The sequence below is a fragment of the Zonotrichia albicollis genome, chromosome 1, assembly GCF_047830755.1.
Source record: "Zonotrichia albicollis isolate bZonAlb1 chromosome 1, bZonAlb1.hap1, whole genome shotgun sequence".
Classification (NCBI taxonomy): Eukaryota; Metazoa; Chordata; class Aves; order Passeriformes; family Passerellidae; genus Zonotrichia; species Zonotrichia albicollis.
Window position 1 is genome coordinate 24,873,391 of NC_133819.1, and position 27,661 is coordinate 24,901,051.

The window sequence follows — 27,661 nt, forward strand, 5'->3', positions numbered from 1 at the left end:
CATAGTAAAGAATTTGTGAAAATGAAGACATGGCTTTTACCTTTTGAACTGTTCTAGGTGAGGCTAAGAGGAGGTGAAGGAAGAGAAAATGTAAAAAGCACGTGATTATTTTATCCGTTGTTGCAGTATTGGATTATCCAGAAGACTCATCATACCATAATGAAAGATCATTGGCTCAACCAGTTTGACTTCCACAGTGATAATAAATTAAATTATTCTTTCTTATAATGTTTTCTAGAAAGATAATCAGTACCCAGCAGATGTACTCTGGTAGCCTATGAGGCAAAGGCAAGAGATGGAATTCTTTCATAATCCCAGCTGGCAATCAGCTTCTGCTTTTCAGGATGAGAATTAGTGTCCTCGTGACTCTAATCAGGCAAATACAACTATGAATGCTATTTCAATTGATGTAAATATCAAGTCTTCTTTATAATTTAATATAACTGTTTAGTTCACTAATATGTCATGTTAGCAGATTTCAGAATTTAATTATATACAGGAGGGTTTGAAATGTGTGTTGTTTTCAATATTGTTGACTGTTGCCCCTGCTCTAAGATTAAGGCTTCAGAGGGCAGTGCCACACTAATACCACTAATTGTTCTGTGCTTCTTTTGACCCCATTTAGGATGTAATCCTTCAGCTTGAAGTTTGCAAGTGATGCCTGCAGTCATAAAAGATAGGATAAGGAGACGGCTTGACAGTGGGAATCCCATCCTGTCATGGAGTTTCTCCTGTGTTGTTTTGCTTGCAGTCTCCCCTGGACTGTGATGTTGAGTATCAGGCCTGTTCTTTGAGGCTGCTTGGGTGATGTTTAGCCTTTGTGACCACACTTTCTTCCCCTGTTCATCATACTGAAAGGGTTCTGGGAGACCCTACGGTCTCTGCCAGAGAATGCTCACTCAAAGAGCTGTATGCCTCTAGGGAATTTTATTTCTTTTTCCTTGAGCATACTCACAAGAGGAAAAATCTAGTTCTTTCATAGAGAAAACTTTATCCTATTATCATAGTTACTGAATATAAAGATTTGTGCTCACACAGCTCTGGGAAAGGCAGGATCCCAGGAAAGGAGGACATGGTTCTTGGAAGACTTAATGCATTGATAAGGAGAAAGGATCTTGCATGAGAGAATCCTCAAAAATCCCAGTCTTTCATATGCTGCTTGTATACTTTTAGCATTTTTACTTTCCTCTGAAAGGTTTCTTTTAAGGAAGTTGACCAAATTCAATGTTTTACTGGAGAGGCAAATTTTAAATTCTGTGTCCTCCTTCCGTATCCTGTTGTATGAATGTGACTAAACATTTTCCTGGCTTCCCACCCTGTTGCTAGGCACTGAGCGGATGCTCTCATGGTGCCTTCTGAGTCAGTTCTTGATTTTTTTTAGGGAACCACACAGAGCCTGTGCAAACCTGTTTGGTGGTTTATCATGACTTGTACCACCCTGAAAGTTATTAATTGTTTTAATTCTATACTGCCAATGAGTTTACCTGCTTTTGTTTATTTAAATTCTGCTGAAATGGATCAAAGTCTTTCCATCTTAAATAATTGGTTAGCCAATTTTGCCATGTCTAATTAATCTTCTAGATCATTAAAGAGTATGTTCTAACAGCAGCATTGCAAATATCCAGCCCTCTGGCTTTTCACTATTCACTATTCTCTGTTCTAATAAAGAATAATTTATTGCCATTTTTTGTTTTTTCTTATTTGGAAAGTTTTAATTCAAATCAGGGTTCTGTCTCAACTCCCAGTTAGTTCATAACCTAAATTCTATCTCGTACTAAATTGGAAGTGGAATCTTTCATACAAATTTTCACATTTGTATAGCTCTTATGCAAGGAGCTATTAAAGGGTAAAAAGTAAAAATAATTGGTTGTTCATTAACATCAACTTGAAATGTCATTTATTCCTTCCTCAGCTAATTCCTCACCGCATCTTGAGATGAATTTTTTCAGAAAAATACACCATTTCCTAAAATAGTATTTGCATGCCTGCTGTTAGTTTTGTTTGCCACCACAGCATCTGGAAGGGCAGTTTATCCAGTCAGGTCTTTGCAAGGGCTGAGGCAGTGCAGGGGACAGATGAAATCAGGTCCCAGGCAGCAGCAGTGCCCCGATGGGAATGCTGCTGCTGACAGTAACACTGAGCAGCCTGCCTTTGTTGTGCCTCCCTTGTCCAGGTGATAATCCTCCTCTCCCAGTGTGCATGCCTGTGCAGATTTTCTTTTGCTCCTTCTGACTTTGCCTTCCTGTGCTCTTACCCTGTGAAACAGTTGGGTTTTTAAAAATTTGCAGGCATTCTCCATAGTGCAGATCCACATTGTGGCAGAGGCAGGACTGCTAATTACTGGGTGATGAGACAGGACCCAAAACAAAGGATACACACTCCATGTCTGCTTCAGAGAGCTGGGTTATGTTATCTGTTTTCAGGGGGTTGTGGTTTAGTTCTTCCTTTCCTTGTCTCTTTCTTTGAATCCAAGTGCCGGAGCTGAGGAGATGAAAAAGAGAAGGAAAGAAAATCCCTTTGCTCTGCAGTGCTGATTGCTGAGCTGGGACTTCATGCTGGGCTGCTTCAGAAGCCATGTGTGCTTGGTGCACTTTCTGCTTCTTTGATAAACCTGATTTATGGATTCTGCAGAAACTAAATGTGTGGTGCTGTGTGCCAAAGTAGTGTAAATTTGTCCTGTTTAATCCACTGTGGTTATACTAAAGATTCCAAATTTTGTTTTCTTTCTGTTTTCTGCAAAGTACTCTTACAAGCACTGGTAATTGTCCTGTAGGACCACCAGAAGTAGTGAGCTGAACATGAAAAGTTACTCCAGAGTCCTCTGACCCCTTAGGATGGGTGAGATAAGACTGCATTCATCACTGCTTAGCTGGTTTATATTCCTTGGCTGTGCCTGTGGAGTAGACAAGTTGTGCCTTGGCCTGTTCTTTGTGCTGGGGCCAGCTGGCACCAGCATGGTTGGGGCTCCTACCCTTAAAGAGTTGTACCTTTCTGAGCAGGGGGGCATATCTAAAGTGTCCATTGGAAACATCCAAGCTGACTCCTAGCCTTTGCTAACTCCTGGACTGGGTCTGAGTATTCTTTAGCAGAATATTACTTAACTTGGGTCAAGCTGTTTCCAAGACTGTTTCAGTGATGTAAAATACAATTTTAATATGATGACCAGTTACTAGTACTTGGAAGCATTCCCTGGCACTGTGTGATTTACTGGCATAAACATAGCCCCTGTGTCTTTATTTCTTGCTAATTTGAATTTTACGGCAATTTTTAAAAAAATATTTGCGCATTTGGACAGGAAATTATATGTTTGAGTGTGAAATATATAAAGAAATATTCATTTAAATATTTTGTCTGAATTACAAACTATTTTTCTAGGTATTGGAGCATGACTTTTAAAATTAAATATAGCATGAATGAGTAAGGCTTAGTGGGACTAGATTTCATTAGGAGCAGCTTTTCTTTTCTTTTCCTGGAAAAGGAACAACTTGATAGGTTTTGAATTAGTTCATCCTCAACTTGGTTGGGTCTAAACATAACCTCCTAATCCTGCAACTAAAATATCATCATATATGTTTATTTAGCTAATTATTTTACTCCTTTATCCAAGATACTATTTTGTGGAAGCTTGCACACAGTTTTGGTGTACCTTGATTAATGGGATACAACATTGTGACAGCTGGGCAGAAATACCTGCTGTTCATCCTTGCAGGATAACTCCCCAAAATATATGAGTGGTGCTGTAGGAGCATTTAGCTGTGAGGATGGTCTGGCTTGCCTAGAATCTGGATCATCGAATCATCCAGATTAAGGACGTAGTCTGAACTCAGAAGCTTACTGGTGACCTACCTGTATTTTCTTCCTGGATTTCTACCCTGTGGATGCCACCAAGGATGAGAGTGAGGGAAGACACATCTCACCTGAAAAAGCAATCTGGTTTTTTTTAGAAACATGGCCTGCTAGCACTTGTACTTTCTGAACAGAGGTGTCTGCATTCAGATATGTTAAAGCACAGATTTACAGATGTGTTTCTTTGAAGTGGTCATTCCCATAGGAGTTGTGGGGTGCTATAGCAAATGCTGATTAAATCATCACCCTGTATTCAAGGAAACCTGTTAAGCAAGGATTTTGTTGGAATACTGTCAGGCTGTCTGGAAAGAGATGGAATTGATTCTTAATGTGCACTCTCAGAAGAACAGAGCTATGTAAGGACCAGAACCTGGAGAGGTGCCAAAACATTAAATCCCTTGGCTAATTTTGAAGTACTCATGAGTAAAGCTAATGTGTCAGTGAGGCCCTAGACTAGAATTGATTTCTAGAGGAATAATTAATTTAAGTGCACTGATATTATTGTGTGGGTTTTTTACATGACTGCCTAATTGTCTGACTCAATATCCATTTAGTGTTGATAGTAGCATAGTTTATCAGGGGTTTCTATCCAAGATGCTCTGGAGAGTCTGCTGAGGCTTTTCTGATGCTTAATCTGTGATTTTGCTACTGATCCACCTGTACCACTGATACCACTGTTTGCCCAGAAAGCAAACCACATCCTGGACCAGCACCAAAAGAGGAATGGCCATCAGGGTGAGGGAGGTGATTCTGCCTCTCTTCTCTGCCGTGTGAGACCCCACTGCAGTGCTGCATCCAGCTCTGGGGTTCCCAGCACAAGAAAGATGTGAACTTGCTGCTGTGGGTCCAGAGGAGGCCACAGAGTGGATGAGAGGGCTGGAGCACTTTTCCTAGAGAAAGTTTGGGAGTGCTGGAATTGTTTAGCCAGGAGAGGCAGAGACTCAGAGGAGACTTTGTAGTACCCTCCAGCAATGAAAGGGGGCTTATATAAAAGAGATAGAGTGACTTTTTACACAGATAGTGATAGGACAAGGGGGAATGGTTTTAAACTAAAAGAGGAGAAATTTGTGTTAGAGATTAACTTTGCTCATGGGGTAGTGAGGCACTGGAACAGATTTCTCAGAAAATTTGTGGATGCCTCATCCCTGGAACTGTTCAAGGCCAGACTGAGTGGGGCCCTGAGCAACCTGATTTAGTGAAAGATGTCCCTGCTCATGGCATTGTACCTTCTAACCAAGAGTGGTAAGTTGAGGTCCTTCTGTCTGTTTTTAAATTCAGGATACTTCATCCTGGATCTGGGGACAAGGATAGAGGCTGCAGAACTTCTGCACAGCAGTTCATCTTACTGGCAACTCAATCTCCAGGGTCCTTGGAGGCTCTTCCCAAATTCTGCTTATCTGTGCTGGCTCCATGGGCCAGCATCCTGCACTAGATATTACACAGATTGCCCTCTTAGATGTTTCTTATTTGACCTTGAATAACTGCAGTCATCGCCACTTTCATTCACTGACGGTCATCACTTCATTGTGTTACTAAGGGTGCTGATTTCCAGGCAGAGTTCTTCTCTTGTTTGCATTGGAGTTTTGGATCACTTATCAGTTATCTCCAGGCAAATCTTTTTTTATTTCTCTCTACCAGTCCTCTTGGTTCCAGCCTAGTAGCTTTAAAGGTTGCTGTGCAGATCTCTGATGCAGGGGTGGGCTGAGTGCATTCTGATGCAGGGCTGGGCTGGGTGGATAAGTTTGCACATGAGGTAGATAGGGTAACAAAGGGCTGCAATCACAGGATCTTCAACAGCCTGCAGGAATGGGCTGACAGAAACCTTATGAGGCAAGAGCTGACGAGAGTGGCATCTGGAGCAGCATCCCTTGCAACACTGTGAGCTAGAGAGCAGATGTGCAGCATCCTGGGAAGAGGTGGAAGGAACATCTTCAGAAAGAAAAGAATGGAATGTCAGGTGCCTTATTGCTGTCCCAGCTGCCTTCCATGAGGCAGAATGGATGAATCCAGATTCTTTGTACTCTTGGTACAAAGGGACGAAATGACAGGCAATGGAGAGAAGCTGCAGCAAGGGTAATTCTGACCAAGGTCATGGCAAAGTTGGCCTTCTTTTCAAATCAGGGGCTTAAGGTGTACTGGTTTCCTTCCAACTGAAATTATTCAGAGTGTTTACGAGTTTCACATCATTTCATATCAAGAGGTGTAATGGAAGCTCATAGGTTCTGAATTCCTTGTGTGTAGTCAGTTCTGCATTTGAGAGTGCTGTTTGGGAGAGGTTGATCTTGTTCATGGTAACCACACAAATTTCAGCTTGTGCTGCTGTGACTAAATAAAACTGCATTCTTAACAGGGTTCACGTCCCTTTTAGCACTTCAGATTAATTATGTGGCTGTTAACCTAATGGAAGCAGCCAGAGTAGGTAATTGAAGACATCTTGAAATAAATGAGATAAATGGTAGCTGAAGCAGCTTCAGAGTTTAATGCTCAGAGGAAAACCATTTCAAAAATTATAGAATGGTTTGAGTTAGAAGGAACCTTAAAGTTTATTTAGTTCCAACCTCTCTGCTGTTGTCAGGGATACCTTCCACTAGAGTAGGTTGCTCAAAGCCCCATCCATACTGGCCTTGAAGAGTTCCAGGAATGAAGCATGACTGTAAAACTCCCTGAATGAATTTTACTGTACATTTTTTACATTTGTACATTTACTGTACCAAACTGTATTTTAGGAAAGGTTAGAAGATTTTGAATACTGTTACAGCAAACCCCCCCTTTCTTTCTTAGAATGTGTTTGCTGTATTCTTGATTTTTGTTGGATTTAAGGAAACCATGCTAATGTATTTTTAACTGAGCACATAATTCCTGAAGTATTTTCAGGAGAAATCATTAACTCATTTCACTAAAAGTGTATACTGCAGAACTTGAGTTTCACATCACAGATTTGATGCCTTCACATTTTTCTTAGTATCAGTTATTTTCAAAGTGGAAATGTTTTAAAATTGATTTTTATAATAGTGTTTCTGGTTTCCATAGTTGATAAAAAAATCAATAAGTTATTTCAAGAAGCACAGGTCTGCAGATCCTCTTTTATTAAAAGCTGGACATATGCAGAAAGCTATGTATCAGGTGTGCTGTAAAATATTTAAATCATGGATTTCAATGCTTTCAATTTCAGTGAAATGCTTTTCTTAACCACCACTACTGTAATTAATTTTCAATTTCTCAAGACACATAATTCTTTTGGATAACTCTAAAATCCATTATGGAGTCAGATATTAATTATATTTCTAGCTCCATCCCTGTTCATTTTAACCACAACCACAAAGAATATTTCACGGCTGGTAATTCTGCTAAATTGCATGTAACTTCTGAGTATCAAGGGCAGTTCATGCCCTGCCTCTCTCCTTCTCCTTCCTTCTTTTTTGCAGACTTCAGAAAAAATCAGTAATGACCTAAAATTTAGTACAGTGATGGCTGTATCATAGATTTACTGGGGTTAATTTTGCATTTGCTAGCTTTAATAATCTAGGGGAATGGAATATTATTGTGATGTGGTTTAAAGGCTGTGAAATGCTCATTTGTCTCATATCTAAAAACATGACCAGCTTCTCAAATATGTTATTGCTGACAGAATGTATAGTTTTTTCTTATAATACTTCTAGCCTTTGAGATTAAGTAATGAAGTCTGAAGTGCATGTGATTGATTTTGTTGAGCCAAAGTAATTTGAAATATACAATTAGCTACTTTGTTGAAGTGTGTGTATTATGGTTCAGTGATGGATTTTTTGGTCAGTGAATCACAGCCTTATGTCTCTTTCTCATATTTAAACACTTCAGATTATGATATTTCTTGTATTTAAAGCTATTCTATGAATAAATATCTAATTAATGCTTAGAGTTTTAATAACTGCCCCTGCTTTATGGTTTTCTAAGTTACTTTTATTCAGCTCTCTTTAATTTATAATTTATAATTTATGGTTTATCCCAATTACCAGTTAAGTATAATTATATGCATGGTATTCTTAAGATTATGGAATGTAAAATGGCAAAAAGTTTGGTTTCATTTGTAAAAGCTGTAATTGCTAGGAACATAGTATCCCATTTTACAAATTTACAATTCTTTCTCTAGAAGTGACATCAATTGTAGATTGAGCAATTCTAAAAACTTTTTTTCAGACATTTTGGATATGCCTCACTCTAAAGCAATAAATTTTCATGTGATAGAGCATTGCTAGTATAATTCTGTTTTGAAAAATATTTGCTTTAAACTGTGTCATTGCTTGGAGACTTTTTTCATATGTCACTGAACAGGTTCAAGTATCATGGAGTAATTTCATTTTTAAATGTGATTCAAGCCTTGAAATTCCCATCTCTGTGTACTGTGTCTTTGGCATGTGAAAAAAAAAAGATTCAATTAATAAGACTTCATATTTTTACATCCTACCTAATTTTGTTTGTCTGTGTGAAAATATTACTGCATTACAGTCTAATGTGTCTAAAACCATTTCTAAAATACCAAGATTTACCAGAGTTTGCATGCATTATATGTTGTCGATTCTAAGTTTTCAGTGTAAAAGGTGATTGTATTGAAGTGTTTTGAGTCTTGTATTTTCCATGGAAGGTAAATTAACAGGCAGAAGGCCAGAGGGAATCCAATATTTGCATCACTTCGTGTGGTTTCATAACTTTACACATTGAGGGTCTCCTTCACATGTTTACAAATGTGGTGCTCTCTCTACTATGTGTAAGTAATATACTCATGCATAATTTTGCTTAAAATGTTTTTTTTAAAATAGAATTCTTTTTTCCATATTCGATTTTAATTTGTTTCACATCAGAGAAGACAAACAAGTAGCAGATACGGGTTAAATCCTTTTTAACTTCCTTTCGTAATTTCCAAAGTTCATTGTTCTTCCCAGTTGAGTCTGAAAACATGACTGGTTTAGTCTTCGTAATACTTGGCTCTAAAATCGAAATTTAGAGGAAACAGGATCTGTGTGTGAGTCAGTATGCAGAACAGATGAAGTGTAGGGGCCATGAAGAACAATTCTTTTTCTTTCAGCCCAAGGTCTTTATCATCACTGAGAACTAATGTCGTATTTTGTAATAGTGGGGTATGAGTGCCAGACTGTGATCTAGTTTGATCAGGATGAAAATGCTGATGTTATTGCCTTGATTATCTTCTAGTTTCTGCAGTATTTGCTGCTGATGTTTTTAAGCTAAGACACTTTCTTGCAAATTATTTTCAGAGCACCTTGTGCCATTATTTCAAATGGAGTTACTAATTTTCACCTTTCTTCGCTTTTTTGCAGTAAGTAGTAGCTTGGATATTTTGATGATGTGAAAACAATCTCCAAATTGCAGTCCTTTCTTCATTTAATCTGAAATTTTATTTGTCATAGGAAGTAGACCCAGGGTCATCCAATGTTGGGAAGTTGGCTTACACATGGATGACAAATCCCAAAGGATTTAAACAGTGATGGGCAGTACAAATGAAAAGAGTTTTCATACATGAGATATAATGCACATTTCTGTCCTCATTCAAATAATAAATTAAATTCATCATTTGAGCCAAATGTTGTGGGAACAAATAATTTACTATATCCAGCATCTCAGTGTCACTTTATTGCGCTTGTCAGCTCTACATAATACTTCTTTCATCTATAATTACCTAATTATCTTTTTAGCCTTCTAAGAAAATAATTCTTCAGCTTGACATCTTTAAATTGTGCTTTTGTTCAGTAATTCACAGTGTGTTGGTACTGTGTAATGGGTGTTTATGATTAGTTCTGGAGATAAAAACATACCTAAATATGGTTATGCCACTGTGCTGGAAAAAGAAAGAAAAGGGGTTACAATCCTAACAAATTCTGAGTTCTAGTTGCTGAAAGCAAGACTGAGAAGCATTCTTGTAAGTCTCAACCAAGAAAGAGGCACTTCCCTTGTGTTTTGTAAGCCAAGGAAGTGTGCACCCAGTGTTCAGCAGTAGCTACCAGTGGAGAAAACGTTCCTTAGCAACAGAAGTTCATGAAATAAAAGACAGAATTAAATGCAGATTAAAATTAAGGAAATCGTGTCTGTCAGATTTTAAAATGTGGAAATAGATTCTGTTTTCTAAATTGGAGGAAGACAAATATAAAAGCTCAGAAATGGAAGAGAACTTCTAAGTCATAGTGGGGAGGAGTTACTCTCATGCCTGTTCCTTTCACTATAAGCTTCCATAAGTGTGCCTGTGCTCTTACTGTGCACCCATAACAGCCTGGTCTTCAGGAAAATTCATGGCTCTGAAGGGAATGGAAGTGATTATACTTTAATGAAACTTGGACTGGTGGCTTGTCATGGTCCCTTCTGTTTTGCCCCTCCTGTCACGGTCTGATCACTCCTGCTCCTGCACACAGTGCCCTTGTGACAAATCTCATCCACAGAACACATTTGGAACAGTCAAAACTGTGCATCTTGGGAGAAAAAGGCTACCCTCTATACTAGAAATGGCTAAAACCCTAGAACTTCACTAAACAGTAGGAGTAATATTTTTTCACTGTTGTTTTGCGTAGGTTTGTAATTGGACGAGAAAAGCCAGGACAAGTGAGTGAGGTTGCGCAGCTGATCAGCCAAACTCTCGAGCAAGAACGCCGCCAGAGAGAGCTGCTGGAGCAGCATTATGCACAGTATGATGCAGATGATGATGAGGTAACAGACTGTCCAGTCTTTCACTCTTTGGTGTTTTTTCATGTTCTCTTTTCTATTCTTAATTCCTTCTTTTTACTTACCAATCAGAGGTCAACTTTTGTACCTTTCCATTACTTTTGCTGATGATTTTAGTGTTCCAGAAGAGCAAATATCAAGTTGGTTGATGCTTCTGGAAGCATTCCTCTTCCTTGAAAGCCTATATCTTTCTGAAATAAGGGAGTAAAGCTTGTTTGGTTGAGCACTGAAACATTGAAGTTCTGTGAAAATGTTTAAATTTTGTGAAACCTGGTAAAAGTTGCCCTCTAACTTTTAGAGGGGTTGAGGGTGTTGGGCTTTTTTCCTAGAAGAATGGATATTCTTTTTAAGTCTGAATGTTTTCTGAAATTCTAGGTAAGACCCCTCCTTCCGCACACTGTGATTTTGTTTCTGTGTGAACAGATATTCCTCAGGATAGAGAATTGTCTACCTTGTCTGAAGTGCATATTCATACTTACAATTAGTGCCAATACAAAAGTTTCAAAAGTAACAACTCTGTGCAGTAAAATTTCCATAATTTCTTTCCATTGTCATAAAATTCTTAGTATGCCTAAATACCAAGATACTTGGAAAGATTACTTTGAGAGCATTTTCAGAGACTACTGCTGTCTGTGTTGCTCCCTAAATAAGCTGCTGGGTTTTGTAACAAACTGCTTCCTTATAGCTCAAGCATACTGTCATCATTTCACATCATCTTGAGTAATGTTATTTGTAATGCTGGACTCCATGTATTAGTGTGTTTTCATCCTGGGCCGGGTGTTTTTTGGGGCTTTTTTTTGTGTAAGAGAACAGTAGATAAGGGGAGATGGAGAATTCTTGATATGCATTCAATTCAGGTTAGTTTTTGTTTTTAGAAAAAAATTACTCTTGACATAAAATCAGGATATACTCAGATTTTGAAACATCCTATTAAAATAGCAATATGTCAGAACAATCAGAAGTACTAAGTAAAAATCCTGTCCAGCCCTAGTAAGGCTTTCACTTACTGTAATTTCCACTGATATTAAGAATAAAAAGATTTCTATATACCTTAGAATTAATCCTGTCACGGGGACATATGTAGCTCATGTAAATTAAGAGCTGTGCGTACATGCATATGTATGTATGCCTGTGGGAGAACATAAATGATAGAAAAATCCATATCCTCTCTGTTCCCTCCTCAAACTACAGAAACATGCAAGTCTCCTTCTCTTTAGTCTAGAATTAAATTCAAGAGAAGTTTCTTGAAGGAACTCTCTTACAATCTCTTCAAAAACAAAATGGAACAACTAGGCTTTGGGAAAAGAGACTTCTACAACTCATCACAGTGTGCTGTAGATGTCAGGGTTTGAAGACTTTCAGTACCATTTTATGGAGAGCACAGTCTGATTGCTTTCATGGAGGCAAGAGAGGGGTGTCCTGAATGCCTGATGATCAAATCTGTCTCATTGTGTACGTGCATGTAGAGGGGTGTGTGACTGACCGGTGTGATTGATGCATTGCACCTTTTATCTGCGGGACACATCCGCCTGCAAAAAATCTCAAATGTTTGTGTTTCTTACCTTCATGCACCACACAGGTGGTGTTACTCAAGATTTGGCAATAAGGAAAATGTTGTTAAACCCCTGTTGATCAATACTGATCCTGGTAGTACTTCAGACTTCAGTAGGGGTTGTTGAAGGTGCTGATGGTGACACTGTCACACTGATGGCCATGCAAGTTTTTCCCAGTACAGGACAGAAAGAGAACAGGGATGAGTAGGTATGAGTAGGTATCAGGTACTTTTTGTGATGCGTCTTGTCCTTGCAATTTGGTGGTTACAATCTCTTAGGTCCTGTCCACTGCATAAATTTTACACAAAAGATACTAAATTCACAAAGTGTTTTCTGCTGATAGAAACAGTGTTTTCTGTTTTCTTTTTCTTCAGATCATAAAGAGAAAATAAAATTGGGCAAGTTTTTCCCAGATTTTTCCATAATTAAGAGAGTTAAAGGTATCTTTTCTGATTCTAGCATTACACTGAGGATGGTAACCATCTCTGTGACTATGACATGAATTTTTGGCAATGGCCTTTGGAGTGCAGAAGAGAGTTTTGTGTTGCATATGAGGAAAGGAGGAAGAAAGGAAAAGACATCTACCAGGGAAGATCCAGATGATCTCATCAGTTATCTCTTTTGTAAGGAGAAGGAATTAGGCTTGGGAACAAATGCAGTGCTTAAAAACTACATTAGTATCATTGAAGTTCATACCCATTTCCTACTTGATGCCATGTATATATTTGGGACATGGGTAGTAGGACATTCAGAATAAAGACTGAGGTTTAGTTACTAAGGTAGGCAGTGTAGCATGTTCCCTTTGTTAATTAAGAGACTTACAAGAAATGGATTTTTCTGAATACCTGCAGTAATCTGAATATTACTATTTTTTAGCCTCCTGACTATCCTATCCAGGTCTACTCACATAGCTTGCACCATTCCCAGACAACTGGCATGATGTAAACTGTGATCTAATGCACATTAGCCACAGTTCAAAGATATTTTTGGTCACCACAAGCACTTCTGCTCCATTTACTGTCAAATATGAGCATTACTTCTTTGAGCATACCTTGCTCTGTGTGGACAAGTCTGGGTGGGTTTATGTTGCTGCCAGACACCACCACCAGCCCTGCATTCTTTGGCTCTGGTAAGCAGAGCACCTTTTGGGCAAGACAATCTCATTTTGCACTGGCTGAATGAGTATCTACAGGTGTACAAAAACCACTGCTACCCTTTTGAGTCTTTTTCATCAGAGGGAATAGTGACTCTGACTGCTTGGAGTTCAGGAGTATTTGGATTGCCATGAGAGGAGTTTGGCATTCAGACAGCACAGAATTACACAGGTTGCTCAGTCTCAGAGCTGTCAAGCCATCCTGCTCATTTTCCTGCACTGTTTAAAATATGTTACCATGGATCTCCAGGTACAGAGCTGCATAAATAAACAAGGAAATGATCTTGAGACTGCCAAATTCTGAGGCTCCGAGACTACTACAAGGACAGCAATAACATTTTAAGTTTTCCAGAGCAGGAAGTCGGTGATCTTGTTTGAGTCCTGCAGTCATGGCACATGACTTGTGTTTGTTAGAGGTGGTTAAACCACAGGAAGAGAATGTTTGCCAGGCGTGTGCAAGGTCTGATGTTTTATCTTGCTGTGTCACCAGCTGGCTGGATTTCCTCTGTTTTGGAGCTTCTGAAAGTCTTCATTGCCCAAGGAGCCTGTAGGTATTTTAGAAGGATCCAAGTTATTTTAAAAAGCAGTATTCTGAGACAGTTTTGGTTTCTGCCAGCTAGTGGGCAGTGGACTTGAGTTGGATACTAAATTTAGAGATGGCAGTGTTAGCCTATTGCCTTCTCATTCCATTGCCTTGCAGGAATGTTGCCTGACAACTATTTATTGAGTAACATTTACACTAATACATAGTGTTTCTAAAATACATATAGTTTACTGTGTAAATAATACTTAAAATTCATCATTTACTATATAAATGCCCTGCATCCCTGCATTTCAGAATCTGCTGTTACCATGGGCTGCAGGTCCCACGGGTTGCAGGATGCTTTCAGATGCTCCTTCATTTAATTTTTTGCATGGAAACATAAAGCCCTTGTGCAGAACTGATGAACATGAAAAGAAAATGGATGTTCACAGTGGAGTCCATGCAAGGACCAGCAGGATAAGTGTGCATCAGCTCACAATTTGTTGTTAAGCTCCCACAAGCCAAGCACTTGAGCCAGTAGTATCAGCTATTTCTCAAGTGTTACATACAATAGGCAGCACTGGCATTTCCTAGTGAGTCTGTGCTAATCCCAGTAAAGCTGGGAGAGTGTGTTGCCTCTAGATAGCCTGCTGCACAGTTTGCCCATCACCACTTTGTCTAGCTTCCTAAAATCCCACATCCTTTTAATTTGTAGCATCCTGTCAGAAAATCAAACTCGAAGGCTTTGAAGTAGGCACTGTCTTTGTATTTCCTACTTAGTGTGCTAAGCATGACCTGAATCTGTATCCTTGACTGAAACCTTTTGGATTCCTCGTGTTAACACAGTGTTCTGTGCATATGAGTCAAATTCTGACATTTCTTGGAATTGTGATTTGGACTTGGTATTATCTTCTACAGCAAATGACAAAAGTCAGATAAAGCAGATGACCTGTTCCCCAGAAGGCTGCATGGGGTGATGCAAAATGTGAAATGAATAATAGGTTACAGGATTCTGTTCACTCTGTGGCCGCTGACAAGTAGTTTAATGCAAGTCATGTTCTATAATATCACTAATAGTCAAACTAATATTTTGTTCATTTTAAATTAGGACATGCTGAGAGCAAAGCAACATTTAAAACCATTGAAGAAAATCTTGACACATGCAAAAAAAATAACAGTGCACTTGAATGTCTTAACACCCAAAGAGTACATTTTTTTAACCAAATCTCTCAGAGAGTACATTTTTTCCAACATCATTAATATGATGCATTCCTGTAAAAGCAATGATTAATACTATGCCATTATGTTTATCTTCACTCTTTTGAAAAAATTAAATATAAGCCATCAAAGAAAAAATCAGATGAAGAGTTGGGCTTGAGTTATTTTTATAGTTTCTCAAATGGTGTTCCCTGATTGTGGGAGAGTTTCAGCAGGAACAAAAGATGTAGCTTGATGCAGCCTTTGTTATGGTGATTTGGGGAAGGTCTGTCTGCATTATCCTGGCTGGTGCTGGAGCTCCTTCTTTATGGCTGGGAGTGTTAGGCACACTTCAGAAATTTACTGTTAGGGCAGTTAAACAATGCAAGTAACACATTTTCCCTTTAGAAGTGGAAAATTGCAGCTCAGGTTGATAATTTCATGCTATTAGCTGTGATTGCATATGGCAAAATGGAATGGCTAATACAAGAAGCTATTGCTTTGGATAGGACGAGCTTAGCCCTAAGTGCTACTCAAGTGAAAAACAGGGCTTTTCCATGGATGAATTCTGCTCACCAACACAGAATGAAGGGTCTAAGATTTTCCTTTTAGAGCATGTAAGTTTTCTTTGGCTATGGAGTTTAAAATATTACTGCTGTTGCTGGATAAGGAAACAAAATGTATTGCAGGGACCTCAGGGAGTTACAATGACAACTCTTACTTCACAGAGTTGTTATTTGAAGTAAGAAAACTTTTTTTCTATGCCTTGCTGCTCCTTATAAAATAGTGAATTTCACATTCTAGCTGACCGGCACAGTGTGTGAACAGCTACTGTCTCATTGTTTCTTGTGCAACAAAAGTCAGCAGAGAGAATTCTTCCAGGGAAAGTATGTTTCATGTAGTTTATGATGTATATTTCCTCAATGTACACATTGATTCTTTTGAACCTGTAATTTGTTTTTCATGTGACTGTAAGATGAAATCCCTTTATTTTGATGACAAAAGCTAAAGCCTCATTTATTTCTGTGTTTTGTGTTTTTGTCGTCCTGGTGTCTTGTTTACTTGAGCTGTGTTTTGCTTTGACAGCTACTTTTTTTCATTAAATGAAGCAAAAATGACTGTGCTCATTGACACTCACTATGTACAATTTGAAGCAAGATTTTCCTTTGTGTTCATTTGTACCTGCCTGATGTTCCTCTTCAAACACTCTGGCTCCTGAGGCCGGTAGAATATTGTCTGCTCTTGAATTTTTCCCCAATAATTTACTCCTTCATGTGTGTTCATTTTTCTTTTTGTATTCAGTACTTGTTCTTAGCTTAAGTCTTTGGAGAAATCAGCTTTAACTAAATTCATCTGTTTTATTCCTTTGCCAAAATTGGTAAATGTAATTGGGATTTTGTATTAATGTATTTCTCTAAAATGCACATGTAGCTGAGCCAGGTCTGTTTTGTTTTACATAAGCAGGGCATGAGTTTACTGGTTAATGATCCTGTTCCTGCCTCCTCTTTGCATGCTTCAGAGATTTCCTTGCCACTGCTGATGGACCCACCAGGATTTTTGTTTAATGCAGAAATTACAGTTGTGAATTACCTTATTTGTTTCAGGGATAATGACTGCAAAATGGAAAGTACATGGACTGTTAGTATTTTGTCCCCACAAAATTTAATTTCTCTGAAATCTCAGTGTGATTTTGAGAGTTAGTCTTTCTGCTTGCGGTTGTCATGAGTCTGTGTGAAGGTGGCATTACATTACATGAAAAAGTCAGGAGAGTCAGCAGCCAAATTTTCAGTTTAGACAGCTACTGCACATAGCCAGGGACAATAAAATACAAACTAAATAATAAAGAAGTTACTACAGATGTAATGTAACAGAAGGTTTTTTGTGTATGTGCATAAGATCTAGACATACAGAATGACAATTTCAGGTGTTGTTTTCTTTAGCTATAGTGTTTACATGCCTGAAAACTCTGTGAGATGGACTATGTACTCTTTACTTATCTTAAATAAGGAAAGAAGAAGCAAACCCAGCTGTTAGCTTTTTTTAATAGAAGACTATTGAGATTTTGAGGCATATATGCTCAGTAGGCATGAAGTATATAAAACAAATGGTTACTGTTTATTTCATTGGAGAATATGTTACTATTTATAGTGGCAGCAATAACTCACCAAAAAAGTTCCTTGCTTTACAGTGACTGTTTTAAAGTATGGATGTGCATCTTGCTGACTTACTTTCTTTTTAGTAGTTCTTTCAACATCATAAAATTTTACTAAACTATTTTATACTTTCTCTGTGTTTTGGCTTTGTTTTTTTTAAAAAGTGGTTAAAAAAAAAGAGGAATGTAGGTTTTTCATGGTCTTTAAAGGTTCCTTTTAACTCAAACCATTCTATGATTCTATGTGCTGTCTGTATGTCCTGTCCATCTGGAGTCAACATCTTGCATGCACCACTTTTTAGCTTAGAGAGTTTCACATAAGCCTAAACAACGGCTGAGAAACTGAATTAAGGTAGGAAGCTGAGGTTTGAACTGTTGTTCAAACATCTGAGTTCTTACCTCTTGTTTTGAAAAGTCCTTTTGCCAGAAAATTACACTAATAGATAATTTTAGCACTATGGGGAATGTACTTCTGATAATAGTATTATGCTTCTTCATCTCAAAAACTGGAAGCTCATGAAGAAAAACTTTGAATAGTTTGGTCAAAACTTTAGTGGTGTTACTGTAGAAACATGAAAAAGACTGCTCTGGTCTCCCCGCCCTTCCTTTTCCATGTATTTATTTAGTCCCAAGCCTTGTAAATCCAGATGTGGTCCTGAGGGAAGTGTTTGCTGTATTATGTGTTTGCCCAGTCATGTGCAAGCCAGCAGGCTGTTTGTGATCCACGCTCTCTGCACTTCCAGAGGGAACCCTGCAGGAGCAAGGTGGTGCCATCACCTTAGGGATGGGGAGAGATGAGCACACATCTGTGTGCAAAAAGACTGAGTAGGCAGCTTGGGGCTCAATATTTCAAGCTTTTTCTTTTCAATATTGTTGTTTTATTTTGTTTCGTTTTGAGATACTGCAGCATATGATTTTTCAAAATTCTATTTTGTCAGCAAATTATTTGCACCTCGTGGTTTACGTACACAATAAACACCCACATTTTTTATTCCAAACTAGTTCAAAGCAGCTCTTTATTCAGGGTGAAAATAGAGTAAACTCTGGCTTGAGACTCTGAACTTGTCTCTGACACTTGGTTTCTTTTTCCTACTGTTGTCTTTCTGCGTGGGTGTGACTTTTCTATCATTAATTTGTTTACAAAGAACAAACTAATGAGTTTTCAAATTCAACAAGGAATATCACTGGAGAATTACTTCATCCAGATGACTTTAGTAACAACTAATCAAGATCCTGTTGGTTGTATTCTGGTTTTTTTTTCTGTTTGGAAAAGATTCATTGTTAAATCTGAAATAAATTTGGAGAGTTCTTTCAATGGAAAAGAGGTCTCACTTGGAAAAGGATAAAACTATCAAAATACAGAGCCAGTAATGCTTGAGAACTGAGTTATTAGTGCTTAAGACACTGTGTTCTCTCATCATGTATTGAAATACTGCTGTGGAGTTAAATTTTGTCTGGTAGAATTCATCAGTACTGGGGTTACAGCTAAAGACAAAGAAAACCTTTTTTGTATGCAGAATGCTGTGATTGCACAGTATCTTAGTTACTCTTTGAATAGTCTCTGCATAATAAGAGGATAACTGGAATTTCTTAAATGCTATAAAATTAAGACAGGGGAATATGCCACAGATGAAGAAGATGAAGACATGGGACCTGTCCTTCCAGGAGGTGACATGGCCATTGAAGTGTTCGACCTCCCTGAAAATGATGACATGTTCTCCCCCAGTGATGTGGACACCAGCAAACTTGCTCACAAATTCAAAGAAGTAAGTTATACATCAGAACATACTCCTGAAATACATCACTGAACCAGATTTTTAGTTGTCTCAGTGCTTGGGTTTTTTCTCTTGAAAACTGGAGTGGTTTTTAGCTTTTTGTGTGTTTAGTACTTTGAAATGACTCAAAAATTTCTGCTTGAAAGAAATAGAACTGAACTTTGGAGATATTTTGGCATCAACTTTCAGGTGACTGTTGTATTGATGAGGGCAGTTTATAAATTAACTTTTCAATACAGAAGTTACTCTGCCTCAGCACTTAGTTTGATCACATAGACACAGTGCAAGTTCATTCATCACTAGCAGGGTGCTGGGGTTTGGGGTTGGCTTTGTTTGGCTTGGTTTGCTTTGTTTTGCTTTGGTCTTTTAAGATTCCAGTAAAAGGTAGTTGGGAAAACCAAACAACAAATATTAAATTTCAGTGAAGAGAGACATATGAAACTCATCGTATGCCATTCCACAGTAACTCATCCATGTACAGCCGTGTCATGTGTTTGGCCATGTGTTTAGAAAGATGCTCTGTTGGGGAGGCAGCCATACTTCAAGAGGGTATTTTACCAAAGTTTTACCCAAACTATGCCAAGTTTATGGTTAGGGAGTAGAGCATCCGCCTGTACTAACTGTGGTGTTCATTGAGGTCATTGAATCAATATAATTTCACATACCAAAGTATGAAGGGACATTTCTGCTGTATTTTAGGCTGTGTGCTTTTGATTTGGCTTCTTTTTAGGCTTTCCTGAATTCTCATGCAAATAAAGACATGAAACAATGGATATACCTGAGCTTACAGTAATGGGCTGAGTGATGGCAGTAAAGAATTTTATTTTTTTTTTTAACACAGGAAGATGGGAGGGTTGAAAGTAGCCAGAACCTCATAGGAGATTTAAGCAGCAGAACCTGGGCCCAAACATGACTATTAAAATACCAGGACTCCTTTTTTATCCTTTTCCTCTTATCCTCTTGCCTTCACTCAAACCAGATATTTAATCTTGTATAAATACATTGTTACTACCCTCTAGTGAGAGTCATGTGTGGAAAGTGATCAGTCAATGAGCAGCCAGTCTTTCCCTTTTCTTGCTGATAGCCCTCTCAGCCATTAGGTGCCTACTGTTATTCATTGATGGCTCCTGAAAGTTTTTTATATTACTTAAATTATTATTTTCTCACTCCATATTTTGAGTTTTATGCTCTTACACGAACTAGAAGAACATTTTATTTCATTTTCTAATACTTTACATCATACATAGAATACAGTATCAAAGTGGTGGGAAGATGCTACCATTCTCCGTGTGCCAATGAGTTTTCCAAGGCTGTGCAAAACACAGATGCAGTGATGGTAAAGAAACTCACCTTTGAATAAAGTACCTTTAAATGTGTGCTTGAATAGAGTTTCCATAAACTCAGGCTATTGCCATACTGGAGCTTGTCCAGAGTGATTTGAAGTTATTTGCAGACCTGTCTTCTATAATGGCCTTAAAATGCTGTTTTAGAGCCCAGATGAAGGTACTTTGGGATCCTTGAGTGTGAGTGTAGATGAGAGCCTGAGAAGAAAACATGAAATGCTCCTGCCCCAGAGTGGGCTCTCTCAGCAGCCCACGCAGCAGTGCTGTTCTGAGCACACCACTTTTGTTTACGGGTTGTCTTTAAGAGCACACAGCTGCATTCTGTTGGCTGATGCTGAGTGAGTACATGTATTTTTCTTGGTATTTGCCCTGAATTCTTTCAACACTGGAGGACTTGTTCACGATCACAGTGCACAAGCCCACACAGTGTTTTCTGGAATTGTATTTAAAGAATAACTGTTCTTTCTTGTTCTTACTCCAGAGATTAATGAAAGTATTAAGCAAATGGGTAGGACATAATCTTTAAGCATAATAGTTTGACCTAATTAGTTGAATTCAGTCTTTGCAACAAGAATCATGTTCCCATACTCTGAGAGCACTCTTATTTAAAATGCCTTGCTTTTGGAATGAAAGTCAGAAGAGAGATGGGCATTCCTGGGTGAATCACGGTAGTTTTGAAAGTCTTGTTTTCCTGGCTGTAAAGCAGGAAAAATAAAACTGATTTTTCTTAACTGCTTTGAGAGGGAAAAAACTAGAAACTTTATTTTAGCTGTGATGATTGAAGAGAGACAAGATCTGTGGGGAGAAGGGACATTTATGTAAGAATTCATTATTCCATATTTTAATGAAATATATGAAGAATGGATGATCATTATATGCAAAAATATATAAAGATTGCGTAAAAATTGTCATGGTGATATTAGATTCTAGTGCATACTTTCCTTCCCAGTGTACTGGTATTTTAACATTTGCTAGACTTTAATCTCCTTCTAACTTTTGCAGTCTTGATGAATTCAATCAATTTTCTCTCTAAAAGTTACCTTTTATAACAAGTTTTATTGTTTTGTAGAAAATTAATCAGCTTTTCAAGACATACTTGAATGGGGAATGTGCCAAAAATTACTCAAAATGTCTTTGTTAAAGTGAAGCCTTCACAATTTTATATTGACTTAAAAGCCAAGAAAAAAATTCAAAATAGTATCTGCCAAGAATTTGTCTGGCATTAAATAGGACATGGAATAAAGATTTCTGGTCCCCTGTTAGTAAACTTGCTTAAAAATTTTTAGCTGTGGAGTCCAGATTTTCTTGCCAAATAGTTGACCTTGCTTGTTTTTCAGTCTAACCTATAAATGTGTTAGCATTTCTCATCTATTCTATAACCATAATTAGTTCTTTTTTAAAAAAAAAATCAGATATCAAGCTACACATTTTTCTGTTAAGCAGAAAAGTCTTTTTTCTTCTGCCTCAGTGGGATCTGCTGTACCATGTACTGATTCAATGATCTGACTGGGTACTCAGTCTTCATTTTTTTAACTTAATAACAGAGAGCACAAAAATAACTGTTAAAAACCATCTGTACCTGAGCAGATTGTCATTTATGCAACAATTTGGAGTTTATTTGTATGTAATAATAAGCTCTTTAAGTGCTCTGTATGGAATTGTGGGGTTTCAGAAGAGATGGGAGTAGACTGTCAGCAGGTAGCCTAAGGCTTTGAGTCTTGGCTTTTTGATGCCCTTATTAGGTCTGAAAAGGGGAAAAATCTAGCTCATCCATTGTTCCCCTGATTTTATCTCATCCCAGGACAGTGTAGCAGAACTAAGCAAAGGTTAGGCATTCTATAAACACCATGATGTTTTGAGATGGTTCTTTAATAATTTTTCACTATTAACAGGAGTGCAATGGGGAGAAAAACCTGTTCTCAATCTCTGAAAATTGTAGATCAGAGGTTAGAATGACCTCAAAAATTACAAGTAGAGCTCAAAAATTACAAGTAACCTCTTCCAAATGCAAATTGAAGTATCTCCCTTTTTCCCTTTAATATGTAGATAAAAAGGTGTATGTCCTTCTCAGCTTCCTAGCTTAGTAGGTGCAGTAGCATCACTGGTAACTTCTTGCCATTATTCCAGCTCCAGGGCTGCCAAGTGCCCTGTTCCCAGCTGCACTGGCCCCCCTCCATCCTGGCGCAGTAGCCCTGCTCCCCTGTGGCCCTTGCTCAGGAGCCCCATGATCCCAGGGTCACCTGTGTCTCTGCACGCTGCTGCAGTCAGCTCATTTCGTTTGGAATGGAATCTTACATCTGCTCTCACTGAGCACAGGAAGAGTTGTAACACTTTTCAGTGCAAAGTCAAAAAGTGAGCATAAGTAACAGATTGTGGGGATTAGAAGTTCTTACAGTCTCCTCTGGAAACCAAGAAATGAGTGTTGGAAATAAGATTCCTAAATGGTGAATCGGTGTCTCCTTTATTCTGTCCAGCACAAATCGAGGAATTCTCCTTCTTAAAGGACTAGGTTTATTCAGTAGATAAATTGAGGCTGATTTGCAAACCAAACTGTATCTGAGAGTGTGCATTTCCTGTGCCACAAGAAGGAGCATTCAAGAGACTTCATGAAAAGGGAATTTCTAAATTGGCTTGGAATTTTTCAGAGATACTTGTAGTGGTCAGCTCAGTGATAGTTCCTGTTACTTTGAAAATTATTCCCCTCTCCCAGAAGAACTTCTCCTTTGATTAATTTGTATATTTTCTTACTAACAGCTGGTTCTTCAAGAACATAGCCATTATTTCACCAGAGATGTTAGTTTCTGGTTCAGTACAACAACCTCATATACTCTATTAGCTCACATAAACTATTCCCAAAAGCTCATGTTTGTCTTGTAAGAGAAGTAACCTGCATGTAAAACATGCTTTTCCATAGCTATTCCTCCTATTCATAAATAATGGACGATACCTTATCTCCAGTGCAGTGCTGGCTCAGGCTGTAATTCATTTTTTGACCTTGCCCTCAGCTCCATACCCAACATACCCGAGTCACTGACTCAGTGTGAGGTTTTGGGGCCTGTCAGTAGTTTGCCCATGCTGCCTGCTTTAAGCAGTACAGCAGCAGGGATGGGGGTGCAGTATTGGGCCAGTATTGGGTACATGTGAGTGACCATTTCCACTTGGAGTAGGGTAATGCTGTTGGAGCTGTGGTTCAGTTTGTACTTCAGAGTGTTCCTGGAGCCTGTGAATAGCAGATCTTTGTGGTAAAACTAAAGGTGTTTCAAGACATTGCCTGATATACTCAGAGTAGTAGACTGTAGTAGGCTGTTCACTCCACAGGAACAGACTAATGTGGGTTAGAATAGAAGAAATTCCGCAGCAGGTGTGCAGGTGGGAGCCAGGTCCTCCACACCAACCCTTTCCCTGTACAGATCCCGTGTTGTTGTGGCTGCTTGGTGATGTAACTACAACCTTTAGCACACTGCCTGCCTGTTAATCTGCTTGCAATCGCTTTGTTGCTTGAGTGCTGTTGCTGTTATTTACAGTTTCCCTGTGTAACTGCCCTCAACTGAGATTAGCTGGCTTGTGCCGAGTAACTCCAGCTATTGGTGAAAGATAGCATCAGTTTACTGTTCTTCTTGCATGAAATAAATGTTTGGAATCTTCCCTCAAGGTTTTCCCGACTTCTTGAGATGTTAAATCACTTATTTCCATATTTGCTTATTTGTAATGTGCCTGCTTTAATCAGTGCAGTGGGACTTTCGGCACTGGGATATATTTCACATTCACATCAGGGGAGAGCAAAGCCCAGCAGGATAACATCTAATTTTTTTAAACATAAGACATTTGGTTTTGCTAAACAGATTGGATGTTCTGATTTGAAATTATGAGTGGTTAGACGGCATCCTATCTTTAATTAGGTTGCACAGACTGAGTCATTTTGCAAGCTAGACATTTTAATTTACAATCTACTGCACTGCAGCACTCTTCGGGGCCTTCTGCTATGTAATAAGGTATTCAACTTGCAGCACAGGCTTTAAAAATACCGGAGTACTCTCTGTGACTTCACTTGTTTATTTTATGTTTTCAATTCTAGTTGCAAATCAAACATGCAGTTACAGAAGCTGAAATTCAGAAGCTGAAGACAAAGGTAAGAATCAATATATGGTTAATGCATACTGTTTTTTTCTTTATGCAAAATCAGTTCTGAAGATGTATCTTTATGTGGGTGGAGAAGTCACCATCCTTATTAAAGGCTGATTAAGAAGCACAGTGGCTCAGCTAAATCTTGTCTTGGTGTATGTTCTTTATTCCAAGTTTCGAGTAAAAATCTTAAGTGCTGCTATTAAAAGAAAGTGCCAACTTTTGTAGCTTCAGTTAAACATATGGTTTAAGGGGTATCATAATAACTAAATGGCAGATTGCTAGTTTTAAAATTCTGATGCATTTTTTCATGTTTTAAAATTATATTTGGATTGAATGTTCAAGTTGAAGTTAGTAGATTTTTATTTACAAGTGATGTTAAAGTATCCCTGTGCTACTTTCCAATATTGGCATTTCTTAAAAACCCAATTTGTTTAAAGGAATTTAATAGAAATTATTTTTGTATACAGAAGAAAAAGTATTGTTTCATATTGTTGCATGTCTCTTTAAAAGATAGTCTAGGAAGGAAAAATAGGATCAGTTAAAAAGAAAACATTATCTCACAATCAGCTGCTAGTTAATAAATTAAATTTGCTTTAGCAATAAAAAAGAATTTTTTTTTTTTTGTTCTAGGGTAACCTTTATGGGAACATAACTGATTATTCAGTAGTTCAGCAATACTAGGTTTTATAATGACATCCTTCTCTTTGAGTCTGATTATATTATAAAGGGAATAAAAATAAGAAAAAGAGAAAATTGTACTTCAAGAAAAGATTTTAGATCATTATTTCTTTTCAGCAGCATTTGCACTCACTATTATTTTGTATTTTACATAGTGTTTATCAAATCTGCATAAATTACTGTTAGAAAAAAATCAGAGTGCAACTGTTTTCTGTAAGGAAAATTTCTGTTGTCCTGTCTCAGTCCAGAAAGTCAAAAATCTTTTCCTTCTGTGCTTTCCAGTTCAAATCTAGCAATTGGAGCCACACAGTCGATCCCTTGGGATTGTGCCATGGCCCATTGACTTGATGGCATCAATGTGTGGGTGTAAACATTCCTCTGTGCATATCCATTTGCAAAATTAGGGTTAATGTGCCTTTTAGTGTTGGACCTTTTTACCTCATCTTTTCAATGGAGCTGAAGAAAATGTGACTCATTTAGGTATATTACTAATAAAACTGCAAACAAGTTAATTTTTTTTTTGTGTGTATCATCCATAATGCTAGCAGAACTGCCTAGAGCAAATTAAGAACTCTTGATAAATAAACAGGAATGTTAAGGCATTTTTTGTTTACTAAATTATAGGAACTAAATCCCACAAGATGCTGTATAACCCTACCCCTATCCAGCACCAAACACTGAAACCTGCAGGTAGCTTCAGTTAGCAAATGACAACACTAAAACCAAACAAAACAATCTGGAAATCAAAAATTCCCCCATCCCAAAATAAGAAATGTCATCATTTTCTGAAAGTGTGTAAATGCTTTATAGCACCTGAGTCACATGCACAAAGCAAAATGCATCCCATGTGCTGGCTGATTAACCCTGCAGTTTGTCTGGGTACTCCACTATTGACATTTTAAATGTCAGCCAGTCAGATAGGTTAGTATAACCCAGAGAAGCATAGAGGCTGCACTGGAATACTGAGCAAAAACTCTGCTTGGTTTTATGAGGAAGAATTATACATGTATCAGCCTGTTTTCTTTCTCCTGGAACACTCTTCCCACTGTTAGCATATTACTGTTGTAGTTACTGATTTACTGATTCTCTCTATTTGAGTTGTTTGAATTAATCCTGAACTATTAGGATGCACTTTGCAGCTTTTTATGGACTGCATCTCCACTCCTTTGTTCAGCTGCAGGCTGCTGAGAATGAGAAGGTGAGGTGGGAATTGGAGAAGACCCAGCTCCAGCAGAACATTGAGGAGAATAAGGAAAGGATGATGAAATTAGAGAGTTATTGGATTGAGGCACAGACCCTGTGTCACACAGTGAATGAGCACCTCAAGGAGACGCAAAGCCAGTATCAGGCTCTGGAGAAGAAATATAACAAGGCAAAGAAATTAATCAAGGATTTTCAGCAAAAGTAAGCAGCTACACCAGGCTCAGCAAATGACTTAGTGGCCAGTTAGAAAACATGTATGTGATATATTTTGAAATATGAAACCCACTGTTAAACACCTGTAAGGTAAACACTGTTTTCCACTTTTTTATTCATGAAAAGCATGGACACTTTCTATTATGGAAAAATGCTAGTATTCAAGCTGTAGTCATGCTGTACCTAAATAAAGACTTAGGCTGTAATATTCCAGATTGGTATGTTTCAGAATTAGGAAATAGCTCAATGTAATTGCAAACAACTAAGAGTAATTACAGTAAAGCACTTGATTAACAAAGTTTGCAGCAATTTGTAGAGGTATTGTATCAGCTGGATTAATTTCTGTTGTGTACTAATGTAACATCAAAAGGAATATTGTTTTGTTGCATTTAACATTTAATTTTCCTTCTTCTTGTAGATGCCAAGAATGTTTGAGCTGAGTTGAGATAACTGATGATTTCCTGGCCCCTTCTGTTTCATGTGGTCCCCTCTCCCTGGTGGCTAGCAAGAATAATAACATCTTACATTTCTATAACAGCTTCCATTCCCCAGATTACTTTTTTTTTTTTGCAGCATCAGCTTTTTTCATATTCTGCTGAAATACACTTATTTAAAGAGGAAAACTCAAAGACATACAGCAATGTCACAAGACAATTGGGATTGCAGAAATGAATATCCTGTCCCATTAAAAAGGGGGTTAGATTATCAAAATATCATTACCTATTTTGGAATTTCGTGATTGTTCCAAGACTAGTTTGTATCCTGTGTGTTTTCTATCATGAATTTCTTTGATATTCAAAATAAAAAGAGAGAGAGCAAGTCACTAGAATGAGCTTGGATAGCTTTCTATTGACATTCTGCTTTATATTAGTAAAAGATCTAGTCAGTTGTTTTTAAATACTTCAGACGCCTTCGATGATGTGACATATTTCCTTTAGAAAATTCAATTTATGCCTGCAAACTTACAGTTTGTCCATTCTGTGAAGGAGCACAGTCATACTCTAGTAAAACAGAAACTTTGCTCTATGTCCTACAACATAGAAAAGCATAAACTAAGCTATGTTGATTTTGTTGTAAAGACAGACTAGGAAAATAAACCAGTTTAGCTATTTTGATTTTTAGTAAGAACAGAGATTTTTTTTCCAGATAAGTTGCTCTTGCCATTTTTATATTATTGCCTAGCATATTCACTTAGACT

At 37.9% G+C, this 27,661-nt stretch overlaps 1 protein-coding gene across 6 annotated transcripts in view; it reads left to right on the plus strand.

Moving 5' to 3' along the window:
- PPP1R9A (protein phosphatase 1 regulatory subunit 9A) overlaps nucleotides 1–27,661 on the plus strand; it is a 132,060-nt gene that overhangs the window by 78,564 nt on the left and 25,835 nt on the right. For 5 of the 6 annotated variants that reach the window (XM_074536170.1, XM_074536165.1, XM_074536177.1 and 2 more), the window contains exons 6-9: nucleotides 10,398–10,533; nucleotides 18,737–18,892; nucleotides 24,320–24,373; nucleotides 26,222–26,451. In XM_074536170.1, the coding sequence (XP_074392271.1) occupies nucleotides 10,398–10,533; nucleotides 18,737–18,892; nucleotides 24,320–24,373; nucleotides 26,222–26,451 (576 nt within the window). The remainder of the gene's footprint in view (nucleotides 1–10,397; nucleotides 10,534–18,736; nucleotides 18,893–24,319; nucleotides 24,374–26,221; nucleotides 26,452–27,661) is intronic. The other variant, XM_074536179.1, reaches the window with a different exon arrangement.